The sequence below is a fragment of the Taurulus bubalis genome, assembly GCF_910589615.1.
Source record: "Taurulus bubalis genome assembly, chromosome: 19".
In the NCBI taxonomy this organism is placed as follows: Eukaryota; Metazoa; Chordata; class Actinopteri; order Perciformes; family Cottidae; genus Taurulus; species Taurulus bubalis.
The window spans coordinates 20066858-20092591 of NC_136607.1; the positions used below are offsets into that span (position 1 = coordinate 20066858).

Genomic DNA, 25734 nt, shown 5'->3' on the forward strand with positions numbered 1-25734 from the left:
GACACAGTGGAGGAATAACAGAGGGAAGAAAGGGGCGAAAGACAAACATCTGACATGAGTTAGGGAAATTCTCTTAATTATCATGGTGGAAACTCCATCTTCCCCGGGACTGAGATGTATGGAGGCAGTGTGCTCTGACGGCGAAGCATGACTTATACATAGAGATAATGCACACGGAGGTGGGTCCAGCGATGCAGCAGCAGTGGCATCATGACTACATTATTACAAAGGGAAATACGTGGTAAATTCTCCACTTGAATCTGTAGTAATCCATCACTATCTGGATAATAGCATCTGGAGTAGTGCATGTCTAAATCCAGCGAGGACAGATTGTAGTTCCCAGCTTCTCCACGTACACATTTGCACTCGACACTGAAGAAAAATACACTCAGTGACCAGTTTATTAGGCACGCCTAGCTAAAGCTAACACAAAGTCCTGGGCTTAGCTCAACCATGGGTTAGCAGTTATGTGTGAAAAGGGGCTAATGTAGGCCAGGGTCCACTAACGCCAAGAACTAATGTGTGGCCCCACCTCTGATTTTGGGATATATGAATATAATCTCCATGCATCCATGCATTTACAAATTCATTTAGAAGACCACCTTTGAATGCCCCCTATATGTATGACACCAAACGAGTGATGAAGACCTAAAGTAGGTCATCGAATGTCCAGGTCTCCTCTAATGGGGCCATAGAAGAGAAGCCATTATCCATCTAATAACCATCCAAGGTAGAACTATTTTTATGACCCAAAAAAAATCTAAATTCAAAAGCTTTCCTCGAGCTCCTGAGTGTAGCTCATCAGTCCAATCAATGGAACGGGCCAAGAGGGGCTTAAATAGGATTATAAATTTGCTAAAATCTGTTAAAAGTCAGGATGTAAATCAGCAGAGCCTCAACACTTAAACACATCTATGCCTCAGATTAAGAAAACATGTGGAACTGTACTTAAGAGGCGCTGAAAACTGAAGAGAAGTCTCTGGGTTCAGATGAGGAAACAGGAAGTGAACCATCACGATATTAAAGCTCTTAACATTGCATGTTTTTACTACTTTCTCCTGGCTCTGGGTTGCACCACGTGAGCCACTCCACTGGCTTCATCCCATCAAAGGCCTCCCCCTCTTATCATGTTGCCTTTATCTCCCCACTCATTCCATCTCTGATCCTTTATTTCATTATATGAATCCTCCTCTTCTGAAGCACATCACGCTTTCCTCCCCAACTTATCACCACATGCGACCCCCGTCCAGACCGTCAGTCTGGGACGGCCTATCAGCGGATACCAAGGAAACCTCTGGATGATGTCATGTGGTGTGCTTGCTGTTCCAAGACTGACATCAGCGAGAAGAGAGCTCCTCATTCTTTCCAGAGTACGACCCAAAGGTTTCTGGCTCCGCCCCCGATCCCACCGCTCCGCTCCATCCTGAACATCTTGTTCTTCTGATCTCGGCTACTCCGCTCCGAGTCCACGTCTCTAGTCTACACGATCGTACCCGGAGGCTCCACCTCGGCCACTTGGATCCGCTCCCAGTGGGGCCAAGCTCACTTAGGACCGAGGGACGGGCGTTAAATTATCTCTGGTTGCTCTTGGCACACCGGCAGGGAAACAACAGACAGGCGATGTCCTGCAGGCTCTACAGTCTGAACAACTGAGGTTAAACTGACTTACTTTAAATACACGGGTTCTGAGTGACACATTTTCATGTGTAATTACTGTTTCATTCGCCCCAGATGAGCATTGATTACCAAGTAAAATACCCGTCTTACATATCGGTTACTGGCACACGCTGCAGTACCTTTCATACACGCTACAAAGAAAATAACATGCTTATATACTTATATAGAGGTCGATGCTTTCTCTGTGACCACAATAACCAAAACCCACAAACCACCTCTGCATACAGGAAGTACAACTTACCGTATGCATGACTACTAAGTTATGTAAGTCTCTTTATGTAAACATGTTTTGATTTTATGATTCTTAATCAATTTAATGAAAAAGAAACGTAGATTCTCCATTTCTTTTTCAAGGGAAAGTCTTTCTTGGCACTAATCCTGAGGATGCATGGACATATATTGGGAATAATCCGTCATAAATCTCCCCCTGTGTGTTTTGCGGGTGTTTTCCCGCTCACCCTTCCCGCTCTTGGTGGTACCGGACTGAAAAGTCAACACTGAACCCCAGCGGGGGTGAAGGGAGTGAGAGGAGGAGAGGAGCGCAGCCGGAGCGTAATTTGGAAACTATGTGGCATATTTTCCATTTTGCTCACGCACTGCAGCCTGTCCTGTCTGCGGAGCGGGCCGACGCACACGCACAGCGGGAGGGCTTTGAACGCCTCGCGGCTAAATATCTGCCTGTTCCCACGGTAACCGGTGGGCTGTTCCCGCCGCTAGATCGGGTGAGATTTTTGAGAAAAGTGTTCCCGTATCACTGGGATCTGGTGACGAGTGTTTCTCTAACGGGGCGATAATGAAATTACTGCTGTTGGCAACTGGAGGAATGTAATGGTGGCCATTAGGCTCAGGCTAGGCTATAACACACACACACACACACACACACACACACACACACACACGTCTGTATTCATGCCTCATTAAATAGTTGGAGTAATTTCCCTAGAATGTGAACACAATCCGTGCAACATAAGACAGTTGTACTTCCCTCATTACACCACATGGAACCCTGTTGTGTGTATAAATACATACATACACAGTATTATACGTACTTTAAATCTGGCTTTGGTCCAAAGGCTGCGGATTAATGTTTTTCATACCCCATCATATATATAAATATAAATACTGTATATCCATCTCCCGTCCGGCTTGGCAGGCCGACCTTCGGGTTTTGGGGGTTTGAGTGATGTCATAGTTCATTCTTCTTGTCTGCTCCCTCGCTGAGCAGCAGTAAAGGTCAAAGGTCAGCTGGCTCAGCATCAGTCACATCAGTCAGCCTCTGTTACTAATTATTATTGAGGGTCTCAGCGTCACCGACTAATCCTCCTTTAAACAAGCACAACTCTGACGGGACAAAGACAACACTATTCTGTGTGTGTGTGTGTGTGTGTGTGTGTGTGTGTGTGTGTGTGTGTGTGTGTGTGTGTGTGTGTGTGTGTGTGGTCATGTAAGAGCCACAAACATCCACACAAAAGCTTGTTTAAGGCGCTATATGAAGAGCTACCTTCCGATTGTTCACCCTCGGTGCTTCACATCAAGCTGCAGGTGTCAGAAACCCCGACAGGCTTCCTGTCACTCGTCAGATTAAACATTCATCTTTCATCTGCAGCGTTTGCACACATGAAAAGAGGAAAAGAAGTGAAGAAGTGAAGCCCCGGTTCTGACAATGAAAACCTGCCACCACAGAAATAAAAATGCGGTCAGGGCAGACTTGAGGGACTTTTTGTGTGTGGAAGATGTGGCACCTTTAAATTAAACTTGATTTGCGATGTCGGGGTGCCACGAGCTAAAGCCACCCGTCTATAGAGGGTGTGGACGCCCATCCTGTCATCCTTTACACCACAGCCACATGTGTCTGCACCGGAGTCAGGATGGAGAGTATCGTCGCTTAAGAGGATTTAAAATCCAAGTTTGATCCACAAAACGACATCCTGAGTGGCGCAGTCACAGAATACTGGCGTCAAAAACAGTGCAACGCTTACCTCGAAGACTTCTTCGTCAAGTATTCTGGTTCCAAACACGACGATGCCCCTGGTGTCGATGATGGGGTGAGCGCTTCGGAGCAGCTTCTGGGTGGCCTTCTTTTTACAGTCCAGAATGAGGGTGATGGTCTGCTTGTGCACGCTGATGGCCACTCGGTGCCACCTGGAGGGGGGGAGGGGAAGTTCATTTTACTCTCTTTGCATGCAGAAGATCCACATTTACCGTGCGGACACCGCAACACCTGGTGCACTGCTTCTCAAACTAAACCGGCATCAAAGCCTCACACCTGGACTCTTGATTAGAGGGGAGGACGCAGGTGCACCTACTTTCCGTCCGCCAGGTTGACTCCTCTGAAGAGGGGGTAGTCCTCGGGGCTGGGTTTGCCCGTGTGGTCCTCGTACAGGAACACCGGCGAGCGGCCCACCTCCAGGCCGAGCTGCTGGATGCCCTGCTCGTTGTACACGGACAGCAGGAAGGACTGGCTGCCCTTCTTCGGCTTCACCGTGGCCAAGATGGAGAAGTCCTCCGGGAACACGTCGCCTGGGAAGACGGGAAGAGACGCGGTGTGAAGCACTCGTCAGGAAATATACGTCCGTGTTCAGGGTGTTGTCACCCGATTGTTCATTTAGGGAGACAGGCTGTGCTCTTTGGGGCGTAAATAATACATGGGGACCCTTTTATATCAGGTCATGAGGGAGAAATCAAGAAAAAACATGGTAGAAATCTCCAAAACTAAAAAAAACATGTTAGGTATCAAATTAAACATAAAAATCAGGGCTACAATAAAAAAGGGCTTACGAGGGAATATTTTAATTATCTTACAATAATATATAATCCCCATATACAACCTCTGATTAATCACTGTACATGTTTATGTTTATCTACACTTCACACTTTGTTATTGTTTGTTTATTTACACCTCACACACTTAATATACACAAATACTGTTTAAGTTTAGTTTAATTTAATTCCTAAATTAATACTCTGTTTTTTTTTCTTTCATCCCAGCTATTTTATTTTATTTTTATTAGTATTGTTATTGTATATATCTTTCATCCCTGCTGTTTTTATATCTTATTTTTTTGTCTGTAAATGGCTGCTACTCGACACCAAAGTTCCCCTTAGGGATTAATAAAGTATATATTCATTCAGTCATGAAACACAACTCAAACAATAAATAGGGTTAGGGGTTAAAGGGTGATGAGGGAATATTTTAATTATCTTTTTTTTACTTCAAATGTAAAGAAATGTTACACAGACAGAAGAATTGTGAAGATGGGCTTTGAGCGGTGAAAAGGAAGCGCCAGAGTCCCCAAAAATGTAACGGGGTGGGATTCATCTGAACGGGACGGCTGGCAGACGAGAGGAGGGAAGAAGGGGAAAGTTAGAAGTGCAAAGTGGAGCGTTTCCAGCGCAGGATGAGAAGCATAATGACAAAAGCATGTGATCCTGGGAGACTATCCTTCAAACCCCTCCTGTTCCGCTCCTCTCTCTCTCCTCATGATCGCTCCAACAGACGCTGAAAAAGGCTCCAAATAAGGGTTGGAGGCGAGGGAACAGGAGACAGAGTTAAAAGACACGTAGGCATGGAAATACCAATGATTCTTTGGTATTCAAACGCGTAAAGAGTGCAAGAAACACACATAAAAGACGTGTTTGCTTCCATCTGTTCCGCTGTGCAGCCTCAACTATTTCCTCCATTTTGCTGAAGTGTGGGGAAACATCTGCCAGACAGATTCCCTCACCGGGGTGTTCTCAGGACCCCAGGAAGAGGGCGGCCTCTGCAGCCACCCGGGGAGACGGCCGCTCGCTAACGTCCAGAGGCTTTTGGGTCTTTTAGTTTGAAGGAGGGGGAAAAAGAGGCAATCTGACCGCTATTGTTCAGAGAAAAACCAGCTTTCTGGATTGCATTGGCGTAAAGAAACCACTCGGATTCCAGGAGCAGATCCTTGCGGTGTGTGTGTGTGTGTGTGTGTGTGTGTGTGTGGAGACTTCCAGACGGGCGGTGGTTTTGGTAGCACCTTGTGCAGCCATCAAACCCCCGTTCTCTGCCACCATTTTCTCAGAATCACAGGAGCCGGGCTGGAAAATGTGAAATCGGAGTGACTGTGGGGGAAAAAGACGTCTCCAAAGTGAACCTATAAGTCATGAACTAGAAGCACCGCTCTCTCTACTCGTCGTCTTTCATGCAGTCAACATCTGGGTCTCTGTTTGCCGTCCTCCCCCTTCTCTATGATTCCTTCTTTCATTAATGGCAGGCATCAAATCGCATCGAGCGGAGAGAGAGAGAGAGAGAGAGAGAGAGAGCATGCCTTGGCAGGGCGCTCCCTCAGGAATTTGGCTTGGCATCATATGAGAAAGATTGCTTTAATGGACAGACGAGGAGACGGGACGGTGCGAGGCCGAGGAGACGAGGAGACGAGGAGAGGAGGAGAGGAGGAGAGGAGGAGCCGAGGAAGTGAGGAAGAGATGAAGAGACGAGGAGACGAAGAGACAGGGAGAGGAAGAGACAAAGAGACAAAGAGAGGGAGAGACGAGGAGAGGAAGAGACGAAGAAAGGAAGAGATGAGGAGAGGAAGAGACGAGGAGAGGGAGAGACGAGGAGACGAAGAGACAAAGAGAGGAAGAGACGAAGAGAGGAAGAGACGAAGAGAGGAAGAGAGGGAGAGAGGGAGAGACGGAGTGACGAAGAGAGGAAGAGACAAAGAGAGGAAGAGACGAGGAGACGAAGAGAGAAAGAGAGGAAGAGACGAGGAGAGGAAGAGACGAAGAGAGGAAGAGACGAGGAGAGGAAGAGACAAAGAGAGGAAGAGACGAGGAGACAAAGAGACAAAGAGAGGAAGAGACGAAGAGAGGAAGAGACGAAGAAAGGAAGAGACAAAGAGAGGAAGAGACAAAGAGAGGAAGAGACGAAGAGAGGGAGAGACAAGGAGAGGAAGAGAGGAAGAGGCGGAGAGACGAGGAGACGAAGAGACGAAGAGAGGAACATACAAGGAGACGAGGAGACGAGGAGATGAGGAAAGGAAGAGACAAGGAGACGAAGAGAGGAAGAGACAAGGAGAGGAAGAGAGAAAGAGACAAAGAGACGAGGAGAGGAAGTGAGGAAAAGACGAGGAGACGAAGAGACGAAGAGACGAGGAGAGGAAGAGAGGAGGAGAGGAAGAGACGAGGAGACGAAGAGAGAAAGAGAGGAAGATACAAGGAGACGAGGAGAGGAAGAGACAAGGAGAGGAAGAGAGAAAGAGACAAAGAGACGAGGAGAGGAAGTGAGGAAGAGACGAGGAGACGAAGAGACGAAGAGACGAGGAGAGGAAGAGAGGAGGAGACGAAGAGAGGAAGAGAGGGAGAGAGGAAGAGAGGAGGAGACGAGGAGAGGAGGAGAGGAAGAGAGGAAGAGACAAGGAGACGAAGAGACGAATAGACGAGGAGAGGAAGAGAGGAGGAGAGGAAGAGACGAGGAGACGAGGAGAGGAAGAGAGGAAGAGACGAGGAGACGAGGAGAGGAAGAGAGGAAGAGACGAGGAGAGGAGGAGAGGAGGAGAGGAAGAGAGGAAGAGACGAGGAGACAAAGAGAGGAGGAGAGGAAGAGAGGAAGAGACGAGGAGACGAAGAGATGAATAGACGAGGAGAGGAAGAGAGGAGGAGAGGAAGAGAGGAGGAGAGGAAGAGAGGAAGAGACGAGGAGACGAAGAGACGAATAGACGAGGAGAGGAAGAGAGGAAGAGACGAGGAGGAGAGGAGAGGAGGAGAGGAAGAGAGGAAGAGACGAGGAGACGAGGAGAGGAAGAGAGGAAGAGACGAGGAGAGGAAGAGACAATTTGTATTATATATATACATGTATATATATATATGTATATACATGTATATATATATATATATACATGTATATATATATATATATACATGTATATATATTTTATAGTAATTGCACTGATTCAATTCAGCCAGTACTGCGCTCTGGAGAAACACCTTTACTTTTGTTTAAGTTGATCTAACAGAACCTCAAGGCTTTCATTTGAATGGGTGTAGAGTATTTGCACAGGGGACAACACACCTGCTCTTTTCATATTTAGTGTTAGGGATAAACAATCACCCATCATGATCGATGATGGAGCATGACGTGGATGGATTTGGATGGTTGAGAACGTTAAGAGAACGTGGCTGCGTGAGCCCGTGACTCAGCGCTGGGTCTGATCGTCAGGAGCTCCGGGGGTCGGCTGGGGGTTGAAAGGGAACGTGGCACCGGAGAGGAGGAACGCATGAGGACTCGGCCTCTCAATGCACCTGAAGCAGCATTCACACGCCAAGGGTTCTCAAAACCTCTTCTGTCTGTGACCCTTCCTCCTGCTTACTCTCTCCTCAGGACCTCTTAGCGTGTGTGTGTGTGTGTGTGTGTGTGTGTGTGTGTGTGTGTGTGTGTGTGTGTGTGTTGGGGGGTTCCAGAGAAGCTCAGGTTTCTCTGGAATGCGTCTCTCAAGCCGCTGCTTTGGGTCCACCAGATGAGAGATACCTCCTTCCTCATTCCGTGTGTGTGTGTGTGTGTGTGTGTGTGTGTGTGTGTGTGTGTGTGTGTGTGTGTGTGTGCGTGTGTGTGTAGGAGTCCGCAACATCACGAAGAGAGGAAGAGAGGAAGAGAGGAAGAGATGAAGGGCCGAAGAGACAAAGAGACAAAGAGACAAAGAGACGAAGAGACGAAGAGACGAAGAGACGAGGAGACAAAGAGACAAAGAGACAAAGAGACGAAGAGACGAAGAGACGAGGAGATAAAGAGACAAAGAGACGAGGAGACGAGGAGACAAAGAGACGAGGAGACAAAGAGACGAGGAGATAAAGAGACAAAGAGACGAGGAGACGAGGAGACAAAGAGACGAGGAGACAAAGAGACAAAGAGACAAAGAGACGAAGAGACGAGGAGATAAAGAGACAAAGAGACGAGGATACGAAGAGACGAGGAGACAAAGAGACAAAGAGACGAAAAGACAAAGAGGCAAAGAGACGATGAGACGAAGAGACAAGGAGACGAAGAGACGAGGAGACGAAGAGACGAGGAGACGAGAAGACGAAGAGACGAGGAGACGAGAAGACGAAGAGACGAGGAGACGAGAAGACGAAGAGACGAGGAGACGAAGAGACGAGGAGACGAGAAGACGAAGAGACGAGGAGACGAAGAGACGAGGAGACGAGGAGACGAAGAGACGAGGAGACGAGGAGACGAAGAGACGAGGAGACGAGGAGACGAGGAGACGAAGAGACGAGGAGACGAAGAGACGAGGAGACGAGAAGACGAAGAGACGAGGAGACGAGAAGACGAAGAGACGAGGAGACGAGAAGGCGAAGAGACGAGGAGACGAAGAGACGAGGAGACGAGGAGACGAAGAGACGAGGAGACGAGGAGACGAAGAGACGAGGAGACGAGGAGACGAGGAGACGAAGAGACGAGGAGACGAAGAGACGAGGAGACGAGGAGACGAGGAAGAGACGAGACGAAGACTCAAAAGGTTTTTCGGGAGAGACCGAGACGCAGAGACGTCCCTCAGCCAACCAGGCACGACCCGCCAATTTCCTCCAGATTAAATAACCAATTAAAGTCGCTTTTTTATTTTGATAAAATAGCTTTGTATTTACCTTGGCCTGCGGGCCGAAGGAGAGAGTGGTTTTCCACCCCGGCTCCAACGTTACAGTGGAGGCATTTGGCTTCTAAACCTAAATTCAAACTTCTCTGAGAACGCCACCCAAGTGAGGGAGGGGGGCGGAGCCGAGCCAAGTGAGGGAGGGGGGCGGAGCCGGGCCAAGTGAGGGAGGGGGGCGGAGCCGAGCCAAGTGAGGGAGGGGGGCGGAGCCGAGCCAAGTGAGGGAGGGGGGCGGAGCCGGGCCAAGTGAGGGAGGGGGGCGGAGCCGGGCCAAGTGAGGGAGGGGGGCGGAGCCGGGCCAAGTGAGGGAGGGGGGCGGAGCCGAGCCAAGTGAGGGAGGGGGGCGGAGCCGAGCCAGCGTCTGTCAGCGCCCGTACAATAGCAGGTAAATGGCGGAGAAAGCCTTGTGTCCTGTAATTGGTCATTCAGTCATCGCTGGGTCCAAATCCCTGCAGCAGCATTCCAGTGGGATGCAGAGACAACAAGTGTGTTGGTGTGCAGGGAAAGAGAGACAAAGAGAGTGAAAGAGAGGAAGATGGATGTGTGCGTCTTTCATGTGTGACGGCGCTCTGAAGGGGGAAAGGACTCGGGTCGAGTTCAAGGCCCGAATTACATCATGCGACTAAAGCGTAGTTCTGCGTCTGGCAATGAGGCCGATAGCATAATGAACCATGAGTGACTATGTCTCTGATCTAGTGAGATATCAGAGACATCCACAGTAAAACTGCCTGGATTAGTGTCTGCATCGGATGTAATGAGGATTAAGGAATATCAGGATTTTTGGCAAGAATCGTGCATCCTCCATGCAGAAGATCATGTTTGTAATCACTTCATTTTTGTGCATCTATACAATCAAATGAGCGCCGTTAGCTTAGCTTAGCTTAGCCATCTGAATGTTCCAGACCACAAGCTTGAGTGCTAAGTGACGGTTAACCAATCAGAGCCACTGCATCACTCCCCCCTTGCTGTTTGTGATAAATAACACATAAAACTACAATATTTAAGCTCGTGCATGCATTTCTCAGTTATAGATCGAGACGTGAGGAGGAAGTGAAAGCGAGCCGCCGGCTTCACTGCCCGCTCTCCTCACTTCTCAGTCACACCGTAAAGGTAAGAAAGGGCTCCTCTGTTTCCAGAGCGTTCACATGAATCATCCCCTCCGCATGTTTGCCTAATGATTGCATGTCTGCACTTGCTCTTTTCTTTCCAACACATCATCACAGACCGTCTGTGGCGACGGGTTCACGGTCTGTGACAGAGCCGCTGGTTTTTATGACCGCCATTAGAACCAAGCAAGCCTTTTGTTTGCTATGTGTGGCTTTTTTTGTTTTCTAACCTTTTGAGGCATGATTGCTGCGATGACAATTTAGGAAAATTGCACCTCCGGGCTTCAAGCCAAAGGCAAAAACTTGCTTTAAAAGGAGAAAACTAAGTTTAAAAAAGAGCTAATTGATTGCTAAATGAGCTCTTAAGTCAGGGACACGTCACAGACGGCGAGTTCCTCTGTCTGCACCTTCAGACGACGTGGTGCCCGTTGTGAACTCCTCCTGTCGCTTGCTTTCATGTGGACTGTTATTTGGGATGATCCGGAGCAGCATGTGTAATTACAGCCTGCGTATCTAAACAGAAACTCATATGGGCTTCAAAGTGGGCAGTATTTGTTTGATTGGAGAGCACGATACGGCACGCAGGCCACATATAAAGCTCCGCGGCTCCGCGGCTAAGCCCAGAAGAAGAGCCACGACGCGGATCAAAAGGTCCGCTGAGGCCAACGCAGCAGCGCCAACAGAGACCGTGAGCCGGGCCGCCGTCCAACCCCGGCTTCCTGGAAGATTAGCTCACAGGAAAGGGGCTTTTTTGCTGTTGCTTTTCTGCTTTTTTTGGAAATCCAATCACAATAATTTGCAGAAGTCGGTTGTCTCGGTTCAGGACTTATGGTTTTGAAAAATCTCTAAAATAAAAGAGAAAGGGAGCCGAGCACGCCTCGCCAGACGAAGTTTAGATTAAACACAAAAGGCAGTGGTCTCTGAGAAATGATAGAGGGGAAAATACTCAGGCTGTTGAGGGGAAAATGGAAGAAGAAAAAATAAGGAGGGAGGGAGAGAAGCAGGGAGAGAGAGGGAGGAGAGAGAGGAAAGCAGTAACCCAAAGCCACGTCAGCACAATAGCAGCAGGCAGAAGTGGAACCCCAGACTCCCTCCCCTCTTCCTCCCCTCTTCCTCCTCTCTTCCTCCCTTCTGTTCACTGCTTTTCTGTCCTCAGACTCCTCCTGCAGCATCAATTATTACATTTCTCATGCATCTGGGAGGGGCTTAGCGTGCATTATCTTTTCTTCTATCCCTAAATTATCTTCAATAGTCGAATGTGTGCGTGACTAAGCAGCGGGACTAACTCGCTTACCGGAGTTGTCCAGATGTGATCTCATTTCTTAACATGAGCGAGAGGCTGTAGACATGGAGCGTGTTTTAGAAGAAGGGGAGTGAAGTGTGAAGCAGCAGGCATACCTGGCTTAAGATGCCGTAAAGCAAAGATAGAGTTGACATAAATAATCAAGTTACAGGAGCCAATAAAACTGCTGCCTTGAGGCTAGGTGGGAGCAGGAATACATTGCTTTCCACCCACGGTTAAATGTTGTAATCCCAGTTCACTGTGATGTGGGGTAAAAGGTCATAAAGAGAACCAGGTGGCAAGGCAACGTGTGAGATAAGTGGGGGAAAAAACACATCTGTGAGGGTTAAGCTGGGGTAGTTAGTGTGGAAACAATGAAGCGGGTCTGGAGAGAAGAGGTAGAAAGATGCTCACCTGGATACAGCTGGCTGGTGGGGGCGCTCAGCTGGGCGTCTTTGGATACTCTGTAGGCCACATCGGGTCCTTGTGTTGACCTCCGATGTGAGCAGAAACCCGTTGATTTTCTAACGCCCTCGGGTAAACTGGGAAAATCTAAAACCTTCAAGAGGTCTGCTGGTTCCACTGCGGGGAGAAGAAAGAGACACCAAGAGAAAATGGTTAGAATAGCACTTGTGTCAAAACGTACAGCATAAATATCATACTCTTTATACATTGCGTAATATCTGAAAACCCATGATTTCTGTCCATCAAATGCGTCTATTTTCTGTCTTTTGCTGACTCAGCAGCTGTCGTTACTCAGCAGGAGAGCCCGCTGTGGTGGGAAACAGAGACGAGCCCGTTATAGATCACATGATCACAGGTTAGGCTGCAGCTGCAGCATGAAACCAGTCCTCCATCCATCCGCTCCCCCGCGCCGCTAAAGCTACCAGCGCCTCCTCTTTGGCCACAACCGTGCAATTAGCACACTAGCAGGCCGCTAGTAACCGGGCCGCCGGGTCAGAACCATGTGACTTGGGGTTTGACCCCTGGACCGCACCCTCACACGCCAAAAAAAACAAACACCCGGGACACACAGCTGTTCCTGCAGCCAGATGCACACACACACACACACACACACACACACACACACAGCGAGCTGCACCATGGACGCCATTAGCATCCAGCCTGGGCTGGGTAAAAAAAAGACAGGGGGGACAATGGGCCATGTCTATAGGGACAGTCACGTGAGGAATGGGGCTGTCAGGGTGTTTTAGAGGAGGGCAAACACTAAAGTGAGGGGGAAACTAAACAGAGAAGGATTTTACGGCACAGGAGTTTAAGAAATAAAACAAAAGAGATAAGCGCGCTGTGGAATTCTGCTGGATGCATTTTTGTGTCGGCATGTGAAGTTGAAAAGCATCCACATTACACACACACATACACACACACACACACACACTCATGCAGGTACAGAAGTCCCAGTGTCAGGCTGCAAAGACCACACACACTGTTCAGAGGAAAACTTCAATCGCCCTCCCCCATTCCCCTCTCCATCCATCTGAGAGTGAAAGGGATGCTGGGAAAGGTGGAAAGGCGAAAGGGGCAGAGAGTGTTAGCGCGTCTGCGTCACTCTGCAACAACCTGCAGCTGGATGTCATTACACATGGCTCGCGTTCAGCGGAGATCAATTAAAACCCCAAAAGGGGGAGGAGTTGACATTTCTCCATTTCAGAACGCTCTGGCTGCTCGTGTCCGTCATTTCTCCCTGCCTACATTACCTCATCATCCACAAGACAAAGAGTCAAACTTATGAAGCACAATCCTAAAAAAAATCTTCAGTTTGCCCCACTTGTTTTGATTACGCAACAAGTGAAATCAGACATAAACACACTTTATCACAGTTTATGCACACAAATATGAACCGTCTGGAGCAAGTCTGAAAACGTGGGGATTTGATTCAGATGGATTTTGGGTGTGTGGTGGTTTCCCCAATCAGGAGGTTCTCATCTGGTCTCCCTCTTCCTGTCGAGGAGGAGGAAGTCTATTACACCGTCCCAGACGCTGGAATAGTTTTATTCTGTACGCTGATCAAAGTATCTGAGAGAAAAACGTATTAATCTGAGCACCAAAACCAACCGAGTCCACTCTGTAAAGTAATATCTTCTCAATAAATAATAGAAACCTTTGCATAATAAAAAAGATGATGTATAGTTTGGAATTACATTGAGCTGAATCCAAGAATTTGTATTTATTAGGACATTTTACATAATTTAGTTTGAATAAAATCACTGAATTTGACTCATTTGGAGGTCAACTTCCACTTTGTATATGTAATTAATGTATGCAATACTTTTTACTCACTTATATTACTTGTCCCTTTGTTGCCATAATTCTTTTGAGTAACCATTGGTCATATTCTTTCGTGTGCAGACCACTTTCCTCATATAGAGGCGCATATAGAGGACGGGCCTTCAGCTCCGTCTGTCGTCGGCTCGTAATGAAGACGGACAGAAACTCCCCCCTCACTGAAAAAAATGTCCCATCACTCACCACGAGGCGATGAAGGAGGCTCATTTAATGAGCTCCCCTCTGCAACAGGGTGATCATGTACGGGAACGAAATGTAGTTCTGTTACGATGAATGGAAAATGCCTTCGACGTCGTTATCGATTATTTGTCTATAAGTGGGAGACTGTGATCAGAGTGAGGCATTCAGGGACCTGAATGCCGACAATAAACTTCTGAAAAGTCGAGTAAAGCTGTCAGGAGATTTAAAGCAAAGGACTTAAGGACCTAGGAAAGTCTACATCTGCTTAATTCCAACACCTACATTGTAGACTATAACTTTAACTTCAGTCTGGTCGCTGAGGCTGCGGAAGCGTGCGCGCGCATACGCAAATCGCCTTCAAAAGCAGTGCCGTTGTATTGCATTCATGGCCAGCATATTTAACTTTGACTTTTGTAGACAACTGCCTAAATAAATGAGGCAATCATTTGGATGCTTGAAGAGAAAAACAATTATTAAAACACAATAACATGTTTTAGAATAGCGTAGTCCTTGAATGCGTCGTCAATCCAGTTCTTGTTCATAAAAACAAACCCTGCTAAATCTCTTGTTGACCAGACTCTTAAACTTGAATATATTTAGCAGCTGTTGGACAAACATCATGCCGGATATTAACAATCCAAAAACCTCATATTTAAAACTGGTGTCAGTGAGGTTGCCACGAGACACGTTAGCGACACATAAACTGGCACTTAAAGCCATTTTTTATTGAATACGTGTTTAACGAGGACTCTGGTTGACCAAAAGCAAAGCTCACAGTTGTTGTGTTGAAGCCTCGAGAGTCGGCTTTGCCACGACAGCAACTCCCCCTGAGCGTACCGGCATGCAGCAGCACTTTATTCCCTTGGGAAATAAAGCAATCGATCACCGGGCGGTCGCGCAGAAGGAGCCCGTACAAGGCATGGAAGCGGCTTAATTGTCGAAGAAGTAATTGAGCTTGTGTGTCACACTGAACCCAATTCACGGTATCAAGGATCTGCCAACGGCTGATCACAGGCGTGCGGCGTCGGTCTGGGATTCTGAGACCAAGCCTCCATGTTCAACCTCATCTTCGTTTCCTTATATGGACGCGACCTTCCATCGGCTCTGCTGCCGGAGGCACTTCATATCGTACCTCATACTGTATTATGGTAATATGCAAACAGATGTGAGAGTACTTCAACATGGAAGCACATCAGCTGTCGTTCCAGTGTCACTTTGAGAGGAAAAGGTGCTCATAGTGCGTCTCTATTAGTGTCTGAACAGCAGTGCAGGGATTAGATGCTCCGCCATTGTGTTACTTTGCAGATAAATTATTCAAATTGAGTTCCTTTGGGCAATAATTTGCAGAATATCATAACAATATGGCTGTCATAATAACAATAATAACGTCACAGCCAAAGAGGAAGAGGGAAAAAGGGGTGTGTCTGTAAGGAGCATCCAGTCGACGCTAACGGTGTCACGACCCCCGCGGAGGAGTGTTGCTTTTGCTAATCCACACTGACACAAGCTAATCCCATGAAGATCAGCCGCTTGTCCCGTACCTGTCAGCCCCTCCCCTTCCCCCTCCCATCACTCAGCCATCATGTCATCAAACCGTTCCACTTTCTCCTTTTCCATTTCCCCCAAACGTTCTTTTTTTTTTCCTCATATGAAAGAAATCTGTTGCGTTCATTTTTCTTCCGCCTTCCGAGTTTTTCAGATCCCGTGATTTGATCTAAAAGCGGCCTCCTCTGGGTCATCTGGAGGTGAGCCAGGTGGAGACGGCCAATTAGCAGCTCACAGGAAGAAAAAAGGAAAAGAGAGGAGGAAGGTGAAAGGATAGAGTAATATATCTCGGTCAAAAATAATACCCATCTGAGAAGCAGCGAAGCTCCTTTCCAATAAACCCCGTGACTCGCCTAATGCAAAGAGACAGGCGCAAACATCATGGGCTCGATTCCCACGTCCTCACACACCTTCATTCATGGAGCTCTGCCACCGGCAGTCGACCTTCCAGCGGAAGCCTCCCCGACCACATCCTCCCGGTCTCAGTCCCGCCGTGTTAGGCTGAGATGTTTACCCACTTAGCAGGCGGGTCCCTTGGGAGACCAACACCTCAAACCATGTGACCACAGCTCCTCACATCCAAGAGGCCGGTTACACAGAAACTGTTTATGTGACACGGCCGTGTGGACATTTGCTCTCTGCCGGTCCGCCGTCACCCTTCTGGAGCGTTTACTCATTTCACGCGACGGAGAAAAGCAAAGCAAAGAAGAAGAAGTAATACTGCCGATACAATGCATCCTTTGAAGGGTTTTATCCATGCATTACGATGGCCTGCAATGCTCCGCTCGGCCACAGGGGCTCTGCTGTCGCCGGTGAATGCATTTACAACAGCATTACAAGACTGGGAGGATTGAAAATACTCAACCGTGTGCATTGCTGTGAAACCCTCATCTTAAATGCTTCAAAGCTCTTTTTTTCTGGAAGATAAACTCTTCGCTCTTGAGGTGTACAGCGTCTACTTCTATTCCCACAGGTAGGTCTTCTCAGGCCGTGTGCACAGAGGGAACGGGGAGGAATGAGTGAGCAAAGTGCCGTATCTGGGATGTGATGTGATGGAAGAGGAGCGGTCGGCTTCGACCTTTTATGGGAGTACGGGTACGAGTAGTTTATGTGTGAATTATTCCAAAATGCGCGGTGAAACCTGTGGGCATGGTGGTGGTCTCCTCCCTGCCTCACTTTGCTTTTTCTTTCCACCTTTTCTCCCTCTCCTGCTCTGAACAGTAGCTCGAGTGCCGGGTTCATAATCCGGCTCTCGGCCCGGTGCCAGAAGCCGAGGTGGATCCCGTTCCCCTCACCTATCCATCTACCCTCGGTTTGACCACAAATGCACACACACATACACACACTCTGCAACAACACTTGTGCGACTCCAGACGGCACCATTTCATCTGACAGGAGGAGGGGTGCCGGACCGGTGAATTAGGACTTTTTCATGGGGGGGGTGGAGATTAACATTCTTCTGTTCCCCCCCCCCTCCATCCTCCTGCAGCCCTTCCTGAAGTGAGGCCTGACTCTCCAGGCACATGCTTGACCTGGCGCTGAGGACACGGGGTAATTAGCAGCCATAAAGAGGACCCTGCCTCTCTTGGATACCGGCACAGCCCAAAACAAGAATGTCCAATAAGAGACTTCCCCCTCCTAGAGCGCATCACAGACAGGGAGGGGGTGAGACATTTTCACCTGATTCTGTTATAAAACTTTAACTGTTTTGAAGCTGGAGCCTCACTGTGAATGCAGCCGGTGGCAATTAAGGCCCCGGCTAATTGCTAATTACTTAAAGCAATATGCTGTCACTAAAAGAAGTAAGACATTCATCTTCTCACACATTAAGATTCATAATACAAAAGGCTCTGGCTCAATTTAACACAATCAAAGGGTGTTCAACGCCTTGTTTGGTCTTTTGCATAACCAAATAGTGAAATAGTGGCTCTGGTTCTTTTTTCCCCAAAGAGTTCATGTTTATTCTCATAAAGGTGCATTATTATCGTGTTCCTCCTCGACACATCAGACGCAGAACCATCGGCATTGACCTCAACGTGTTGCTTCTGGGTGTCATGTGACCAGAACCTGGAAACCACACTGCAGGCATTACGCATGCTAGGTTGAACGCATTACATGCACCGCATGGACATCCGGTGAGAGAACACACACACACACACACACACACGCACACACAACTGCAATGCCGACATGCAACACATGAACTGAAGGGGGGTTTCAGTCAGAATCACACACACCTCTGCACCTCGGCTTGATTAACCACCGCAGCTCTTGCACCGACACGTGCAGCAAACCGGACAAGAAGAATGACCACATTCCTCCTCTTTAAGAATGAAAGTGTAATGTCTACTTTTGCTTTCTCACTGCCCGTTGCTCAGCAAAATGGTTGCCAGCCGGAGGAAAAGGCAACCGAGGGCACGGTGTTTACAACGAGCGAGCGAAGGCGGAGTGACCTCAGTGTACGTTTCATTTCATCGCACAGCTTTAATGCAGACTTTTCAGGACGCTGACCAGGGAGGAAGAGGCAAAGAAGAAGAAGATGATGAGGTGATGATGATGCCCTCGCTCGCCCGGTCGAGCTCAACCCGCTCCGACTCATTCATACTGAGACAGTCAAAGTAAACCCAGCATTTAGCTGATTGCTAAATTACAGGAAGCGCCGATATCAAGATTTAGAAACACAAGAAATGATAAGCAGCCGGACCGAAAGGCATGCAGAGAAATCCACCCAGACTCTGCACATAGTTGTGCACTTCTAGTCCAACACACACACACACACACACACACACACACACAGGCCTGGCAGATGATGCAGGGAACAGAGAGGTTTTTTTTGTTGACCGTCTCTTGAGCTCTCGTATTGCTTTAACAGGAGGAATACCAGATGGTTTACTTCACTGTCTCCGAGCCGCAGCTCTCAGCCGTGAGGATAAATCACCGCCGCAGACTAAGATGGAAAAAATGAGTCAAGATTCCAGTGTGCACCTCCGAATGCTCATTCCACAGAAATGCTTTATTTGAGGGGCAACGTGTGACGGCTCTTCATCGCTTTATTCCTGTTTTACCTTCTCCTCATTCTGTCCCTCCGACTGCAGAAGTGGTTTTGATGTGTGATAAAATAGTCCCTGCAGACCTGACTTTAGAGAACCATTTCCTCTCAGCCAGCCTCAGAGATCACCATCATCCCACCACCCGACACAAAACAGTGAAACGGAATCAAATAGAATATTAAATTCTGCACAATAATGAAGCTTTTTTCATTTTTATCCTAAGTAAGTTAGGCCTGTCAAACCCCTCAGTGGCACACTTCAAGTGATGGGAATCAATCCAACTCTCACAAAGGAACATTTCCATCATCATTAGTGAAATGTTTTACCCACTCAACATAATCCAGATGGGCAACACACAGCAGCAACAGTAGATGACAACACAACACTAGAATGATTTACAAGGGGGCTTTTTTTCCAGCAACTAAAACAATCAAACTCCCAAATAAAATGTCGTAATGCCTCTTGAGTCATAGTGGTTCATTAGAATAGAGGTTGCTGAACGCTGTCAGCGTCAGACAAAGAGGAAACAAAAGAAGGCAATGCATTTCCAGATGCACGAGCAATCGTGTGAGCAACGTCTGGAGGGAAGGGATGGGCAACGGTTAGCAGAATACAACTGGATATATAGGTGTGAGGTGTGGAAAGAGTGACAACATGAACATGGAAAAATAAAGAGAACATTTATAGGTTATCAATCACTGTTCTGCTTGTGAAAGTGATACTAACACCCACTGATAACAATGATAATAATAATAATAACAGAGTGTATTGCATGCCATTGCTTGCCATGTCCTGCAGTGTCGATCCGTCTCCCAGTGACGCTTTAACGCTTTTTTTGCAGGACTTTGACACATCTTGAGTTAGAGTTGCGCAACAAAAGCATGTTGGCTAAGTTCAGGGGAAAGATGGTGGTTTCAGTTATTTGTTAAAGTCAATTTTTGACATTTCCAATTCACAAACAAGACATAAACCTTCACAACGTGCTGTGAGTGCCTAAGTTAAGCTATTGAAGCTAATATTTGGGTTTCTACTAGAACAAAAAAATAACCACATTGTTGTCATACTGTCTGCCTGAACATACCTGTAGTAAATGCTGTGTTTTGGTGCCTGTCTCTTTAAGAACCTCTCCTTTAAGTCCACTCTGCTCTTAATGGGTCAGCACTTCCTGTCTCCCTGTCTGTGTTCAGTGTGTTAACTACACAGCTCTTCTCCCGGTGACCGAATAGTTGTGACATCACAACCTTATGTAAGTCCTGACGGCTCCTTTCAAAAGGCACGGTTTAAAAATAAATACAAGTTATGTGTATTTGTTCGTGGATAAGAGGCTTTTGAGACGTTCACGGTATTTACGGAAGACATGGAAATATCACGTTCTACAATATGAGACCTTCCTGTTTTATCCTGCTTTGATTGCTATGAGCAGTTATTGTGAACAAAAACATATTTTACTGATATGTTTACAGTCATTTTGAGACGCATTCATAAACTTAATGCAGAGAGCATCACTTTTCTGATTAAACTAATTCACTGTTGCAAATGAGCAATGAGTAAGTGTCATTTCTCGGCAACACTGTTGCATTTGTCTCACACGTTTCCTTCTGCTTGCAACAAAACCAAGTAATTACAAATTATTGCCGACTAATCAAAATCTCGCAGGCTTGAGTTAGTGACTATTTAACGGCTCCGTGTTTATTTCATCACCTAGTAAAGTAAAAATAGAACACATCTGACGACTGTAAAGTTTCTGGGGTGACCATGAAGCCATTGTGTTTCCCCAAAGCAGGAAAGAAATGCTTACGCTCAGTATTCCCACTGCAGGCTGTGGCTAAGCTCGGGCCGAGGAAGGGGGGAACGGGGTTGGAAAGGATGAGTCACACATTGCTTTCCATGCTCAATGATTATAATACCCCATTACAGAGAAAAGCACTGTTTCCCAGCTGAAGCGAACACTCGGCCTGTGAGCCTCTCGCTCTGCAACAAAGCAGACGGCCGCAAATCAAATGCAGGAGTGGGAGTTGCATCATGATGAAGCACGTCCAACTTCTGCACTGATGTGCTCCGTGTTGACTTTTCAAACACAGCCGTCTCCATTTTGTTCCCCCTTTTTTCTCTGTCAGGGAACAAACGATCCATCTTTTTCTTGGGTTTCTTAGCCGTTTCTAAGCTCTGGGCAAGCAACACCTAAAGGGAAAACCATCTGTGTCTGGCTGCAAGTCCAGCACGCTGTGCCGTGAGTACAGAGGACCATTGAGCAACAATTATTTGACCCTTAATTAGTCTGGAAAAGGCACAGATGAAATACTGTCCAGGATATGGCAAATAATGCACTATTTGTGTTGCACAAAGGATCTCCTTAACTCAGACACAGGGTCAAAACCTCACCCTGCATACTTTGTTTTATCTCCCATGTTGTTATCGGGCATTAGAGCTGATTTACACAGTCCTTTCCACAAAGCCTGCATTTACAGGCTGAAGTTGCACATGCAAGTTGCTGGGTCACTGCTTTCCTCCACAGTCCAGCTCACTCGGATTCCTTCCTCAGCGCCATGCTAATAGGCACACACAAGAAGCCCCTTTTCCCCCCGGCACTTATCTGATTGAGTGAGACGCGACCTCGGGATTGCCACTTTAAGGTGAGTAATCAACGACATGCTGAGTTGCATGATTAGTGATGGGGGCGGGGCCTGATGGCCGCCATGACGCTACAGGTGATGACTCAGAGGCACATCTGTTTCCGCATCCCATCTTTAGGTTTGATTTTGACAACAAAAAACAGCCAAACAAATTAAAAATAAGCGTGCAACTGTATCTTCTTTAGCCTCGTGTAATATTTACAAATAAAGCACAGCAGAAGATACAGTTTCTTCACTGTTGCATTGATTCAATCACCTTTTAAGGCCTCATGAATTACTGTACACACAGTGACAAAGAAGCATAATTTACTTATCCATCAAAATTCCTTTAGAAGAAGAGATGCCCAGATATAAAGACTAATGAAAAACAGCTGCAGGCCAGCTGCATTCAACCTTTAACCCTGTCATGAAGTTGGCTGGCTTAAACAAAAAGAACCTTTTAATGACCTTGGATGTGCAAAACCTTTACAAACACACCTATATGGCTGCAGATGTTGGGCCCTATTCCATTAGGAGTTTGCTCTAAAACCGGCACTGAATGCCGTATTTTCTTTTAAAAATGCAACAGTATGATTTCTTCACGGTCCCCTGTTCCACCGAGAATGGGAAGAAAACATCTGGAAGACATTTTTTCTGGGTTTTTGGAGGGCTTAGCAGACAGCACAATGGAACTTATCGAATCCAGATGTGCAGGCGCTCGGTAAAACAGCAAGGCCTTCTTCTGCATATTCCTTTCAAATGTGCATAGGATAAAATAAATGCCAGCTCCTACTATATATATATAGCATAATTCTTCAATCATGACCATATTTCCTAATTCCTTAGCACTGGTCCTTTCAATACGGCCCTCTATTAGCATCAGTAGCTTTGGCCAAAATCCATCCTTGTTTTCATTTGCACAAGGTATTCAAAGAATGTTATTTCAGTATTTTTGATGACCAAAGTGCTCTCGACCGGTAGGTTCTGGTCCTGCGTGGATGTTTGTTACAGATATAAAACGTGTGGTTAATTAATGATAATAAACCACAGCGCAGAGAGTCAAAACAGATTTGTACAACTTATGAAAAGAGTTCATTGATTGGGGAAACTAAGAAGCAACTCAGCAGAAACAAAGGAAACCATTTGGAGAAGAAGGTGGATTTGGTCGGTATGTCGATCATTAGACTACAAAACAACTGCGGTCCCGCACTAGGAGACCCGGGTGTCCGTTACATGTGAATAGATGTTATTCAGTCAGACATCTGGAAGCTTTAACTCGCTAAAAACAAGCGAGACAAAGCACCTGAATCTGTTTAAAGTCTGCATCTCTGGCTCAAGATGCCGATGGGATTGTAACTAGAATTACCGCTTTGTGTTCGAAGCGCAGATTTCATCCATGTCCGTCATTTTATTCTATTAGACATTTGTGTGAAATTGTCATAATTAAACATGAATTCTTAAGTGAAGCAGCAGTGAAGCTTCAACAGAGAATTCCTTCCTTCAGGCAGTGAAACTGTAAACCTGACAGCAGTGGCGGTCCTAAAGTCCTGACCTTCACCTTCGACCTCTGACCCCTCTTCTCATTCCTAACCTCAATGTCTTATAGGCCTTCAGTTAATACCACTTGTCGCCGAGGTTAAAAGTGAGGTTTCCTCATTTCCAAGGAAAGATGAACTCTCTGAAGAACTAAGTTCACTGAGTGTGTTAGTTTGTCTGTCAGTAGAACGAGGTAAAATGAGACAATGTCATTTTAGACAGGCTAGCCGTTTACCAGGCTAACGAGCTACATTTGACTGCAGACTTATTGTTTTAGTTGCACCCGTACAACCTTGAATAAAAGTTTCAAATAGTATGTTTTTATAATTTATCAGCAAGCAGCTGTTTTCCATGAAAAAGTTCAGGTAAACCAACTGTAGCCAAACATGGCCGCCCAACACCTGCCAGGACACACGGGCTAAATTAGCAACTTGTTAGCTAGTTAGCATCAGTGGAACCTATAAGCTATATAACCTATAAGCTAAAGAGCTGGAGGGGTGGAGACCAAAACGGAGCAAAAAGGTGAAGCGACTATTCAACTGGAGAGAAACACAACTTCAAGTGAATGCTAATGCTAACAGCTGTTTGCTAACACATTGAACTTCACCATATGATCATCAGTGTTGTGTTTTCAGCTCGATCTGCTGCCTCCAGGTGGTGAAAAAAAATCGGATATCGGATTACTCACGATTATTAATACAGAACAGACAATGAATATTTCCTTTTAGTTTAAATTATTCCGTTATACCTGCATTTGAATGCAATGTGTATAGAGTTGACAAGTCCCAGATAGCCGGTGCTGTCTGGTTGGCAGGCCTCTACAAGCTCCCAGATGAATGTCGGTCCTCCCTGAGGCTAAGAAGTCTTGTGGCTTTGGGTTCAAAATGAATCTTTTACCGCTGAAAAACTCACCAATTGTTTGCAATTAGCATTTGCATAGGGAGGGCATGTGCGAAAATGTATCATAGTATGATAATTCCACATTAGTGTGAATATTAAAAGCAAAAACTGAGTTTTACTGAACTTAAAAATGAGCAAGAATATGAATAAAAGTGAAAATATTCAACTTGGAGAACACAATTAATAGTTGCATTGTTCCATAAAACCTAAAATTGCGAGTTATTAAGCATTTCCTACGACTTTTGGTTTCTCTCGATCGGAATGATGAGCCAATTGAATCCAGTTTGCAGCCTCCAAATGGACTCAGCCCCAATTTCTCTCATGTCCCAACAAAAAGCCCAACAAAAATAAACCAGGTGCGGATGCCACCGTTGCACAGTGACCGAAGTTGTGTTCATTTAACAATCATTGTTTATAGGCAACATGAAAATAAACCGGCTGCAGTAAATCCTTTATATGTTTCACAGGACAGCATGTATGAGCTTGTAAAGCCACTTCGGCTGCATCTGCTTTTTATTATCATCATTTTCAACGATCATTTTCAACAGTGTGGACCAACTGAGCTTTATAATCGAGTGTCTTGGTTCGGGCACGACAGCATCACACATGCACACCATCACCATCACGGGACACTTTCTAACCGTCCGGAAGAAACCACCTGTTCGCCTCAAAGCCCGGTGTCAGAGCCCCGCGGCAGACAGCGGACCACCAGCCATGCCAGGCGGTCTTAAGGTGCTAATAATACATGGAGGCCAGACCTCAGCCCACTGCCGCGGCGCTGCGTGACCTCTGGGCACCCATGGGACCCAGCAGCAGCACGCAGAAGAGTCTAATGATAAAAGAAGGAGGAAAAACTCTTCTTCCTTCTTGCAGCCTCAGGCTGGGTTTAACTGATATTTAAGTGGCATGCTAAACTTGTACACGGGTTACACTCTTGGTTACATAACGGTTACTAAGAAGCATGAGGAGAATTTGTAGAATACAACTCATGAAATATGTATATCATATGGGGGTTTTGAGCCTTTTTAAAGGGCCTTGTGCTTTATAAACGGTGGTTTTGATGTCAGCCTTCCAGGCGGCTCCACCCTTCCACTCCAGATGAGAGCCGCCCCTCCTCCTTGTGAGAAGTCTGATCACACCTCTCATCACTTGGGAAGAAGAAAAGTAGAGATAAAGCGCTTTGGAACTGTGTTGAGCTGCTCTACTTTAAAGTTATAATTACAGCGTCATAAGCTAAATAAATGTGGATATCTTCTTCAAGTGACATCTGAAGAACGCATTGTATTTGTTCCAAAAAAAAGTTAACCCTTTCACAATCTTACGCACGTAAATAAGCCAATAAGCTCATTCAGGGCCTAAATATATATGTTCATCAGCTACTGGCTGTGTGTTTTTGCACAGCTTCCCTGCAGCTGTACAGCTCCTCAGACTACGAGCCTCTCAGAAGAAAACTTCCTTCAGTCTTTTGATACTTGACAAGTCCCATAGTTTGCAAACAGACCAAGCTGAATACATAACAAAAAGGCACAAAGATGAGTTTAGGAGGAGCGGCGGTTCATCAAAGACTTTTCTTTTCTTTCCCCCGGCGCGCTCCGACGTGCACGCGCGCCTCGCAGCTGCATCTTACCTGAACTTGCTTGCGATGTGACAAAAAGCAGGATCACCGCCAACGTGATTTGGGCGTCCCTTATCCTCCGTTTAACTTTCCATCTTATATGGGTATCCATGACCGCGGGACGCGTCCACGGCAAGTGGATCCCCTTCTTCTTTCTTCTTACTTCTTCTTCTTGGAGCAACTAATTAGGACTTGGAGACGGCTTCTCGGGACCAAAAAACTAAAAAAAAGCCAAAAGAAAGTCCAAAGAGAAAGAGAGAGAAAGGGGGAGGGGGGGTGTATCGTTTCTTCTCAAGCAGCCATACGGGTAGTGG

At 46.6% G+C, this 25734-nt stretch overlaps 1 protein-coding gene across 1 annotated transcript in view; it reads right to left on the bottom strand.

The window, feature by feature from the left end:
* The window catches only part of col5a1 (procollagen, type V, alpha 1), a gene marked incomplete at its 5' end in the record, with an annotated part of 67311 nt that extends 41779 nt beyond the window's left edge, over positions 1-25532 (bottom strand). The window contains 4 exons of the mRNA XM_079235249.1: positions 3657-3819; positions 3984-4197; positions 12090-12257; positions 25433-25532. Coding sequence (XP_079091375.1) covers positions 3657-3819; positions 3984-4197; positions 12090-12257; positions 25433-25532 — 645 coding nt within the window. The remainder of the gene's footprint in view (positions 1-3656; positions 3820-3983; positions 4198-12089; positions 12258-25432) is intronic.
* Positions 25533-25734: the final 202 nt, after the last annotated feature.